Source organism: Gordionus sp. m RMFG-2023, chromosome 1, assembly GCF_954871325.1.
Source record: "Gordionus sp. m RMFG-2023 chromosome 1, tfGorSpeb1-WG-v2, whole genome shotgun sequence".
Lineage (NCBI taxonomy): Eukaryota > Metazoa > Nematomorpha > Gordioida > Chordodea > Parachordodidae > Gordionus > Gordionus sp. m RMFG-2023.
In genome coordinates, this window is record NC_088775.1 from 87,728,381 (window position 1) to 87,741,549 (window position 13,169).

Consider the following 13,169-nt stretch of genomic DNA (forward strand, 5'->3'; position numbering starts at 1 on the left):
GTAAATTAATTTTTATACTTAATTTTATTTTTCTCCTAAAAAAAATTTTTCGACTGAACCTTAAAATGATGAAAAACTAAAAGTACACATATATTAATTTGTAGAAATTTACATTATCTAGATTTCTATAATTCTATAATTCTACATTATCCGGAATTCTAAAAAAACTATTACATTGTTATATTATTATTTTTAAGAGTGTGTGTTCCTACCAATGACATATAATAATATCTAGACTGACGATGCATACATTAAAAGTGTACATCTATGAAAACAGCTGAAGACGCCATTTCGTTTACCCATATCATTATTAAAAATTTTAAACGAGAGGCCAATTTATTCCTACGTCTGACGCAAACTTTATTTAAGAATCGCCTGAATTGAGATAATAAGGAAGCAAGTTATCAATTTAATAGTAGTTTTTAACATGAGAATAATTATTATACGAGTTTACAAAATGGCAGGTCCAGCTGATTTGCATTCAACGATGTTTTCAAATGCATTATTATGAATGCACCGTCAGTCTAGGTATTATTATATGCCGTTCCTACAGTTTTCATTTTTGAATAGACCTACTAGTGTTGTTAAAAACCCAGATTTGGGACAATTTTTTAAAACGAACCCGTTAAGATTTTAACCAAAATAAAAGTAATATTAAGTCTCTAAAGATTTTGCTCATGGATGGCAGTAGAGGTTTGGACATCTATTTGCCCAAAATCTGGAGGTTTTACATAATATTATTTTGGCTGAAATCTTAATCGGTTTAGTTTTTTATAAGCCCGAATCGGGCTTATCAACAACCCCCCCCCCCCTAAGATCCACTTGACTGAATGCAAATTTATATATACGTTGAGAAATAAATATATTCAATTATTAAAATTCGTAATTATTTTTTTTTATATTGGAATCATCTAATATTTGTTTAACCTTGTGCTGTGTAAATAAAGTTTAGATCAAATATGTATTCAAGCTACGACATTTTTTCTTTGAATAAATCCAACTTTACTTACGTATGAATGTTCGCACAAACAAGAAATTTATTTTTTTAAAAAAAATAAAAATAATATATTTATTAGTATATATATATATATAAATATGATTTTACAAAAATTAATTTTCAAACATCATTTAAAAAGGATAATAATTATTTTATTGATGAGTTCTTTGCAAAAATATTTTCTGGCGGCACTTTTTTTGTGTTCGATCATATACTTTGGATTCTTATATGACAAAAGTATTAAATATTACCATCACTGTAAATACTATTAAATAATTACTATACTATAAGCCCCAGAGGCGCCACCCTACCCATAACTCTAGGCAAAATTTTCCCTAAAGAAATAGAGAACTTATTTAGGGTAGTTATTTTTATATGACAAAAGTATTAAATATTACCATCACTGTAAATACTATTAAATAATTACTATACTATAGGCTTAAGAGGGCGCCACCCTATCCATAACTCTAAGCAAAATTTTTCGTAAAGAAATAGAGAACTTCTTTAGGGTAGTTTTTTTTTTCTAACTTTTTTCTGAAAATTCTTTGTATATTTTATTTTTGAGCAAAAATGGACAAAGGGAGTGTAGGGTAATTATTTTTACGAGTTTAAAATTATATTTTATGATAACTTACAAATTTGCTAAGAGGGTGGGAGGGTTCTCTTGCCATTGGCTACTTCTACATAAATTTAAATGTTTGCAAATTTTTTTATGTTTATAACTAACTTTCATTTCTAAAAAAAAAACAAAAGGCACACGAATACCTATCAATATTATCCTAGCGGATACCTTATTCGATATCACAAGCTCCAAAGTATGATTTCAAAAAGAAAACAATTTCAAAGATTTTTTTAAAGACATTTTTTTTTTGCCTTAAAGTTTGAGCAAAACAAATCTTTTGTGGAAGATCACAAAAATTAAATTTGTGATTTCATCCTTAAAAGATTTTTTTATGCAGAAAAATCACAAAAGGTTTGATTATAAAAAATTTGGAATTTTAAACTAAAATTTAATAAATCTTAAAAATATTTTCCTTTAAAAAATTCTTTAACTGCATTCATAATGGAATGATCCGATCAATGTCGTTTTAAAAGCTGATCGATTTTTTAAATAAATGTTTAATGAGATCAATTTTTATATATTAATTTTATCTTTAATTCCATTCATGATACTACGTTATTGCTTTTAATATAGAAAAATTGAGCTCACAAACAGCTTTTAAAAATCGATCAGCTGTTAAATCGCTAAGGATCGGATCCCACTATGAATGCCGCCTGATCAATAAGGATTTTTTATTTTAATGATCATTTCAAACTCTTCTTTTTTTTGCATATCGATTTAAAGCCACAATACATAGATTCTCCGGAATACACCTCAATAACGGACCAGCGCACTGAGTTGAATTCAACCGGAGAAGTACCAGGTGAAGATAGAGTAAGTTGGCTAAGGCATGCTTGCGAAACAGTATTCCCGTTACCTACAGTGAATGATAAATACACTCAGTTCCATCAAATTATAGACAAGGTGAGGAATGTCATGTATTGTTACGTGCCCAAGGCTTCCTCGACTTCTTGGAAGAGTCTTTTCATGGTTTCCAATAATTTAGCGTACAAAAAGTTTTTCGAAACTTCCCTCACTAACGGTGATTCCATAGGGCCTTACGTGGAGAGATATAGATTTAATAAGCTTTCGAATGTAACCCAAAATGGTAGTTTCGAAACAAAAAAATACCTGAAATTCGTTTTCGTGAGAAATCCCATAAATAGGATATTGTCGGCGTACAGAAGTAAGTTCGTATGGAAGAACAAATATTTCGTAAATCATTATGAGCGTTATATCAAGGTGCTAGCTCATCGCAATTCCAGTGAAATCAGCGATGAAAATTTCGACGTTATAAAAGCAATGTATGATAATAAGGAAGTTAATGTAACTTTCTTGGAATTTGTTCAATTTATTATAAACATTCCTTACGTTAGGGATGTGAAATTACAAGAATACCTGATGAATGAACATTGGAGACCCATTTCAGACATTTGTGCTCCGTGCACATACGGATTGGACTTTATCGGCAAACAAGAAACATTGGTCGAAGATGTGACTAAAATAATGGGGCTAACCACTTGGAACACGTTGAATTACAACCCATTTAAAACATTGTTTCCCCCAATCGACGATGATGCTGAAGGAGATATGAGTTCCAATAACTTGGAATCTGAGTCTAGCCAAGCTGTTACTTCAATTAATTTAAGACAAAAAAAAATCGTAATTCGTAATTTTACCGATTACGAAAAAGTTTTAATCGAATCTCTACCGGAGGATGTACTTATACGATTGATTAGATTATTTCGATATGATTACCTATTCTTTTACCCTTCAGATCCACTATACCTTAAATATTTACATCGACTGTAATGAATATGTCTATTATTTAATATTTATTTTAAAAATCACTATATTTGTGCAATGTAGTAAAATGTATTTTATTGACTAAAGTTTATATTCGTGGAAATAACGAATATGATTTTAAATCATTACAACGAATGTATATATTATAATATATTTTTTAAAAAAATAATAAATTCATACATAAAAGTTATCTACGTATTTGTTAATATTAGTTGATTTTTTTGTAAAGAGACAAATAGCACAGTAAGAACCAATGGGAAAGGGGGAGGAGATTTGTATTACCAATTGTTTAAAAATTTAAAAGGGTTATAAGAAAATAATATAAAGTTAACTATAAATCAATTACAAAAACTATAAAACTTGACTATTTTTTTTAAACAAATAAATTCTGATGCCAATATACTCCCCTAGACTCAACCCCATAAAATGAGATAATTTTATAAACGAGAGAAGCTGCAAAAGACTCTTTTTGAGAAGTAAAACATCTTTTACAAACCCAAACATTGACAATTATTATATTATTTAAAGTAACCTAGCTCACTCCTCACCTCACAAGAAAGAAAGAAAGAAAGAAAGAAAGAAAGAAAGAAAGAAAGAAAGAAAGAAAGAAAGAAAGAAAGAAAGAAAGAAAGAAAGAAAGAAAGAAAGAAAGAAAGAAAGAAAGAAAGAAAGAAAGAAAGAAAGAAAGAAAGAAAGAAAGAAAGAAAGAAAGAAAGAAAGAAAGAAAGAAAGAAAGAAAGAAAGAAAGAAAGAAAGAAAGAAAGAAAGAAAGAAAGAAATAAAGAAAAAAGGAATCCCCCTCTCTTCCCTTCTACTTCTTGAGAAAATACTAGCCATTCCTTATAGTGTATAGCGTGTTTTTATCAGAGACTTGCAAAGGTCATTATTTTCGACTTGGACAGTAAAAAAAAATTATTTATATTCAGGACAAAGCCTAGATTATTTTTAAAATTTCTTGATCAATTTACGATCTGTCCAGGCCTAGAATATTTAACAAATTTAGTTATTTCCTCTAATTTTAGGGCCTATATTATTGAAAATTATTAGCAGCAAATGAATATACCCTCAATTATGATTTTTATTTTCAACGGCTTTCCTATTTAATCGTTCAAGAATTACAACTGAAATATACATTTTCCTTTAACCGCTTAGAATAAATATTTGACAAGATGAAAAATATGGAATGATTCAGAACTTAATTGCCCAGCAAAAATCTAATCGTCTTAGGTATAAAACTGAAAAACTCAGATTAAAGAAATGAATCGCTCAAAAAAAAATAGGTAAAATTTTATGTAAAAATATCAATAGAATTCAGTAAAAATTCTTAGCTTTGAAGTCGTGGTTGGGCTTAGTACTAAATAGCCAAAAAAAAGTATAGGAATTTTCTTAAAAAAAACGAAAAAAACACATTCAAATAAAACAAAGATAAAATAAAATACGAAAAATAACAAATGCCACCAAATATTTAAAACAAACAAAAATAGGGTGTCCTGGTTGATTAGTCTATACTAAAAAGCAATTAATTATCCAAATTAAGCCGACTTAGGGCACAGGCCTAAATATTTTTTTTTAATTCTAAGCAATTGTGGAGAAAAAAATTTAAATAAGAGAAGAGAAGAGAAGAGAAGAGAAGAGAAGAGAAGAGAAGAGAAGAGAAGAGAAGAGAAGAGAAGAGAAGAGAAGAGAAGAGAAGAGAAGAGAAGAGAAGAGAAGAGAAGAGAAGAGAAGAGAAGAGAAGAGAAGAAGGAACTTTCATCTAATAAGTTTGATCATGGCAGGATAATAGAGGGAGTTTAAGAGTAAATAAAAGGAATTTGAACCCGGACCCAAAACCCTGGTATTTTAGTTAAACCCAAACCTGGGCTCTTTTTAAAAGTATAGGGTTCTAGGTACTAAAATAAAACTTTCCCTTCAAATTCATGAAAAATTAATTTTAAAAAAAAAAATTTTTTTTTCGAGGAATTATTTTTTATTTTTCTTACCATTTTTCGAAATTTTCTGGTTTTTATACTTCCGGTGATAATTGTAAATTTATTTTATATCAATATTAGAGAGTTAAATATTGTGAATTTTGTAGTGTAGATTATTTTATTATAAATGATAATGTATTAATATACTATGTAATGGGATTACCGCTGCCTATCTTATGAATTTTAGAAAGTGAAAAATTGGAATGTTGTAGGCGCGCAACCAACGGGAGGAGGTGGTGGAGGCTTTGCAAATTTGCCTGCTCTCGTAAAAATCATCTTGAGCTAATAACCCCCCCCCTCACACACCCAATTAGTAAATTTTACTTTAAAATAAAGACTAACCAATTTTATAATATTAAATAAATAATAACCCAAAATTATTTTTATAAAAATCTAATATAGCTTAAGTCCTACACATGAGGACCTAATGATCTCCAATTTATTTGGAAAAAACCCACATATAATGCCCCCCCCACTTAACATAATCCTGGATATGCCTATGTTATGTAGTGTAGGTAATAATGTTTCCTTATAATTGATATTAAGATGATACTATTAAATAAAACATTTAAAATATCAATTCATTTTTTACTTAAGTAAATTGTGTTATTTAGAAGGAAATATTTCTTTTTCCAAGCCCTGAATGGAACTTTTTAAAATTTTATTGAACCCGAATATATTTTGTTGTTGAAGGGTTCCATCCCTGGTAAATAATGACAAATTTCATGTTCTTAAATATTAATGGAACATCAATATTAGAGTGGATTTCAGATCTATATATCAAAATATGGCAAAGAAATCATTGCAAAATGAATGAAATCATTTCAAAAAAAATACAGCCCAAATAGAATGATTTATGGAAGATTTTTTAATAACAAAATAGCATCATTAGAGAAGGAGTCCAGTAAAAAAATTTGAAGAGCCCCTTGAAAATTTGTTAAAAATACTTAAGAGATTATTTTAAAATTATTAGTTAAATTCAAGCTAATTTAAAAAAAATAATAATTTTTGAGCCTCCCTGAGATTGTAAAGCTAGTGACACCAAGTAATCTAACATAACCCATCAAAATTCAGTGTCAGTGTGGGCCAGACCCAAAAACTTGGACAACTTGTACAAATCTATTTTGGAGGCCATCAAAAAAGAGCCATGTGGGAAAAAAACTTTTTCACAAAAATTACAGATCTGCCCATTACTTCTACCTCCTATTAGACTAATTCACCTAAAATAAGGCCTCAGTTTCTTACTTAGATTATATATATATATATATATATTGATAAAAAGTTGCAAGTTTTCACTTGACACAACAAGGCAAGGATCTCCACACCTAATATTAAATAATTTTTAAAGATCTTTCATACCTAATTTTAGCAAACCAAGATTAGATCCAAAGATCAGTGATCCCAATTTTGGCAAATTGCCTTAATCATCAACCCTTTAAAAAAAAGGATCGTGATCTTTTTATTATTAGTTTTGCTCTAAAAAAAATTTTTTAACATATAATAAATACAAAAAAATTTATTAAATTAATATTTTTAAAACAAAAAAACTAGACTTAACAATTTTACGGATCATTGGAAGTTAATTTATACCCCCCCCCCAAATATCAAAGGAATATATTAGATTAACAAAAAAAAATTGATAAGCACTAATGGGCCCAAACTGGCCTGTGGTAAATGGCTTCATCATCTGATAGGAAAAAAAATCTTTATTGTAAAAAAAAGAAATAAGTCCATCTTATGAATTTATATTTATTTATCATTAAAAATTAATTATAAAATTGCCATATTTAAGCTAATAAACATTCATATAAATCCAAAAAAATAGAAATAGGTTTTCAGTAATTTAAGATTGATTATTTAAATAGGATAACATATAAATAATTAATGAATGAAATTTTGATACTTAAAAAAATTAAAATTTGAAGCACTTGATCTTAAAGCTAAAACATAACTATAAGGAAAATTATTTATTATATTTAATAATAAATTTATTATTACATAAAATAAAAATCAACTTACATTATTATACACATTTATCAAATCTTATTAAAAATAATCAATCTTCATATGAAACAAAATATTCTCCAATTTCGGTAATAGCTGCATTTTTCAAAATATCATTTGTAGGATAATTTTGGACTTTATTGTCAGAAAATCGACATGGTTCATCCTCATGGATTTGAAAAAGAGGTTGAATTCCATGGGTATCTATATCCATTAATTTTAATGCAGTTTTTTGGTTGAATTTCAAAATTTGTAATTCTTTAGATTTATGAAAATCTTTACATATCTTTAAAACAGATATATTTTCTAAATAGTCAATCATTTTTTTATCTAATATTTCAAATTCTTTAATATTAATGGAAAGAAATTTTAAATGGTTCTTGACAAAATTTATTTTACAAAGTATTTTAGGCATATTTATGATATATTTTGTCTAATATTTTCTTCTATTGTTTTGTTAATTTTTTTCTCTATTAAATTTTTTGCTTTTTGATCATTAATTGTTTGCAGTTTCTTAGGTGCAATATATCTTTTTCCTTTTGTCAATTCCGTTTTTTTTATATGCTTGGATTTTAATTTAATATCTGAAGGTAATTGCTTTATTTTTAATTTTCCTTGAACCATTATCTAAAAATTAAAATTATTTTATATGGATACTATTAATTAAATACCTTTGTAGAAAAATTTGTGTTTCTTATCAAAAGTATGAGCCACTAACCTATTACAAAACAAACCTATCGTACGTCAAAAATAAACCAGGTTTGACAACGTCGATAGGTTAAGTGAGATATGACAGCTGGATAATGCAAAATATATTTAAACAAGTGACAAAGCGTCCATAGAAGCAATGGAAGATTGCCTCTATTAAATTTTTCTTAAAAACTTTTTAAATTAATATAATTTTTATACCAGTGATGAAACGTGAAGTTTACTAGTAGCAAATCAATTAATTATTTTTACTTACAATATCATATCCTAAAATATTTATAATACCTATTTTCCATTGGGAATAATAGACATAAAGTAGAATATAGAGAATTAAAATGTACATCTAGTGAGCCACTCATGTTTTTTTTATCGATAGAAAAATTAATGCTAGTTTTAATACCTTTTTAAAGTTTTACAAAATTGATTTTGGTTTCCCTTTCAATAATCAATTGCTTGACAACAAAATTTCTTGACCTAGTGATATTTTTAATCAATTTTCAATAATACAATTGCAATTATTAAGCATATTAATTCAGTATTGCTTTAAAATAGAAGAAATTTTTTATTTAATTAGAAAATTTTTTTTTTCTTCTTTATTTATTAGATATAAGCATTTTATATTTAGTTCCTTACTTCCTTCATGTATATTTATTTTAGTAAAAATAACAATAAATTTTATAATAAATTATTTTTATTATTTAGTAAAAACAATAGTAAATTATTTTACTACGTAGTAAAAACAATAGTAAATTATTTTACTACGTAGTAAAAACAATAGTAAATTATTTTACTACGTAGTAAAAACAATAGTAAATTATTTTTATTAAGTAGTAAAAACAATGTAAATTTTATAACGAAGGAAATTTTTTAATGTAGTATAAATAATAGTATAATTAATTAATAAAGTGTTATAATGTTGTAAATTAAAATAAAGAAGTAAATTTAATATAAGATATTTATTTATAAAATCAATGTTTTCAGTTAAGAAATATTCCTCATAGATTGTTATATAACAATAACTATGGTGAGAAAAATTTTTATTTATAATAATTTTATTCTAAAACTAAAAATGATACTAAAAATAAATATAAAATAAGGTATATATATATAAATGTATTATAAAAAACAATTTAAACGAAATATATATTTTAAGCAGAGTTGTACATTTCTCAAAATAAAAAGATCTTCTGTTTCGGACAAAATTGCTCATGAAAAATTTTAAATGCAAATTTAAATTTTAACACACCCAAAGTAACTTTTTAAAATTTTACATTTTCACTTATAACTTTTTTTATAAAAATATTTCAGACTTAATATTAATTCTAAATATGATAAAAAAATCTCCATTCTATCATTTATAAATTTTAACCTGTTTGCGTAAAAAAAAATCAAAAAAGTTAAGTAAAACGATTATGACAATTGTCACTTTTCTATGGTACATCTTTATTTAAATTTAAATTTTACATCTTAATAATAAAAATTTTAACCTGTTTGCGTAAAAAAAAATCAAAAAAGTTAAGTAAAACGATTATGACAATTGCCACTTTTCTATGGTACATCTTTATTTAAATTTTACATCTTAATAATAAAAATTAATAAAAATTTTAACCTGTATGCTTAAAAAAAAATCAAATAATTTAAGTAATATAATAACGATTATGACAATTGTCACTTTTCCATGGTACATCTTTATTTAAATTTAAACTATACATCTTAATATTAAAAATTTTAACCTGTTTGCGTAAAAAAAAATCAAAAAAGTTAAGTAAAACGATTATGACAATTGTCAATTTTTTGTGTTACAAATTACAATACATCTTCATTGAAATTTTAACTTAATTTTTTTTACAATATTAATTTTTACCCATTTATGTAAAAATAACAATTAGAAAAATTATCGCTCTTCTGAATTTAACATTTTATTAATAATATAATAAATTAAATTTTTACCCTTCTGTGATAAAACTTTTTTTATAAAATACGATTATGAAAATTGTCGGTGCATCTTTATTGAATTTATATTTTAATTTAACATGTTTAAAAAATAAATAATATTTTTTTCTTTCATCAAGGCGAGGAGAAGTATAAAACATAAAAGAAATAATATATTAATAAAATTGAAAAACATCTGGGCTTTTAATAAAGGGGTAAAAAAATAAATATCATGAAGATCTTTGAAGATCGTTACACAAAAATTTTTTATAAATAAAAGATCTTCAAATTTTATGATCTTCAAAGATCTTGCTCAAATTTTTGAGCGCTCAAAAATCTTCAAAGAAGATCTTTTGTACAACTCTGATTTTAAGGCTATAATAACAATTTAAGTTAAATAAAAAATCAATTGATCAACATAGATATATATATTAAGATTTTTAGATATTATATTAACTTTCTATTATCCTACAATTTAGAAATATAAAATTATGAAAAAAATTTACATTCTCACCAAAATATAATTTAGTTATCAAAAATTAATATTAAACATGTATTAAACTTTCTATCAAAATATTTATATTACAAATCAATATATATAATATTACCCTTTATTATTTTTATATATCTTCAATATATTTTTAAAAAATATTATAACATCACAAAGAATTATATATATAATATATCCACCAAAAAAAATTTTACACAAAAAAATGTCTAAATAAATATTTTAGATCATGGAAAATGTATTCATAATTATTGTACTACTTTCCGCCCTTTTATATCTTTTTCTCAAGATATGAAAATATTATAAATTCTCAAGCATGGATATTATAAATAACGTTGGGATAAAAAGTATCCCGATCTTCTATTTTAAAATAAATATAAAAAATTGCAATCTAATATTTTAATACTGCTAAATTAGAAGGATCCCGATACGCGTTTTTAAAATAGCTTTTATATAATAAGAGAATACAAAAAAACCTTGTAAAACTAATTACTAATCGCCATAAAAGATAAATTTATAATTGCCAAATTTCTTACTAATTTTAAGATAATATTTAAAAAAAATGATACAAATTTGAATATAAAATTATAAAGTAAAATATAAAATGCGATTATAATATAAGAAATAAAGAAAAAAATTTATTTGTTATTTTGATATTCAAATAATATATTGGTTATTTCGATATTCAAATAATATTAAATTTATTTTAAAATAATATCAAGATATATTATAATTTATTTAAATTAATTTTATATTATATTTTTATAATTTATTTGTTTATGTTAATTATTATTTTAATTTATTTTTAGTTAATATCAAAATATTATTTTTTAATATCTATAATATAACACAATTCACTTTCGTTACTTGGTCACCCTTCTCTTAACCCTTCTATACTCCGGTGAGGTGTATGAAATCCCAGGCATGCTAGAAATGATATTATGTAATAACCGTTAAATATTATGATCTAGATTCTTCAGTAGCCACATCAAATAAATCTTAGAATCTATATTCCAAATTTCATCTATTTCGGTTGAGTAGTTTTTAAGATATAAGCATTTTGTGACTGATTGGGGTTTATGAGACTCCACCAGAATAAATTTTTAATTTATTTTCTCTGGTGGAGTTATTTTATTTTTATGTTTCACCAGCTGAATCATTTCTCAAATTATTTTTATCATTTATAATTCTGAAACTAAATATATAATTATTTAAGATGTAATATCATATTATTTGAGGTGATTATGACAATGTAATTAATATGAGGTTGAAGATTTTGGGATGAAGAAGAAAAGTTAGTTTAAGAACAAACTTAATATTACTTTAGATAAATATGGAATCATTTATCATAGTATACTCCTCTTTAAAATTATGTAAAAATATAAGTTTTAAATAAAAAAAGGTAATCAAAGAATAAGAATTCGTCAACAAAATTTAGTTATTCATTTGCCAGCTATAAAAGAATATGGGAAAGAAGCTGACACTATAGAAAAATGTTTTGACTTGTTCAAAAAATGATTGAAGAGATTAGTTATCATACCAATGAAAAGATTAAAATTATATGTAAAAACTGTGGTAAAAGTGTAAAGTAATATTTGTGAAAAGATTGATATAATATAGGGTTATTGTAGTTTTGGGGTATATTATTATTATAAGAAATAGAATAAAAAAATAATATTTGTAGAAAATTATATAATATTAGATGATTATTGTTTTTTTTTTTCGATATATTATTATTATAAAAAATATAAGAAAAAATTAATATATGTAAAAAATTATATAATATTAGATGATTGTTGTTTTTTTCGATATATTATTATTATGAAAAATATATATAGATTGTGATTGTAAAAATTATTATTATTATTATCATAGATTAAAATAAAAGTTTTGTTTTAAAAAAAAGGAAATTTATTGTTGAAAGCCAACATAAAAGTGTGTGGTCAAGTAAGATCACTTTTAATTAATAATAAGTTTTATATTAAAAGCGTATTTTGGTTACTAAGCTAATATAAAAAAAAACTATACTGACAATTATGAAAGTTCCACTAAAGAAGTTGATGCAACATAATTCGAGGAATTATTGGGAGATCTTTATTTAGCTGGAATTTTTAAATCTAACCATCAAAATAAAAAAAACGAAATATTTTTCTTCGAATATATAAAATAAATTATGTTTAGAACACATTAATGTTTTATGTAATAAATGTTTTACATGTCAAATTTAGGTCTATATTTTTTTATATTGGAATGTATTAGTGTAATTTTATTTTTATATTGAACAATAAAGATATATATTATGAATTGATTATATGATAGATAAGTTATTTTTTTAATTTAATATTTGAAATTTAAAAAATTATAATTATTCTCATCATCTTTTGTAAAGGTTGGCAGGGATCAAAGCAAGATTAAACAAAAAGATTTAAAACTTTTATTAAATAAATATATTTTAAAAATATTTAACTACAATTTAACTAAAAAACCATAATAAATTTATCCTTTATATATACAAAAAATCTATTAAACAATTAAATGAAAAAATGGTGTTAATTTAATGAATGTAAGATACAAAAATTTGCGCTAAATAATAACCATACAATAAAATAATAATCCATGTTCAACATTCCACCCTCTACAGGA

The 13,169-nt window shown here is 24.4% G+C and overlaps 1 protein-coding gene across 1 annotated transcript; it reads left to right on the top strand.

Annotated features, from left to right (window-relative positions):
* Positions 1 to 681: 681 nt before the first annotated feature.
* Positions 682 to 3,410, top strand: LOC135930891 (carbohydrate sulfotransferase 11-like). The gene is made up of 3 exons (XM_065467690.1): positions 682 to 724; positions 1,751 to 1,812; positions 2,343 to 3,410. The coding sequence occupies exons 1-3, from the start codon at positions 682 to 684 to the stop codon at positions 3,408 to 3,410; spliced, it is 1,173 nt and encodes a 390-aa protein (XP_065323762.1).
* The last annotated feature ends 9,759 nt before the right edge of the window (positions 3,411 to 13,169 follow it).

Coding starts and splice junctions, on each gene's coding strand:
- LOC135930891 (XM_065467690.1), top strand. CDS start 682: ATGGCAGTAGAGGTTTGGACATCTATTTGCCCAAAATCTGGAG. Junction 725..1,750: donor TATTTGCCCAAAATCTGGAG/GTTTTACATAAT, acceptor AAAAAACAAAAG/GCACACGAATACCTATCAAT. Junction 1,813..2,342: donor TCGATATCACAAGCTCCAAA/GTATGATTTCAA, acceptor ATCGATTTAAAG/CCACAATACATAGATTCTCC.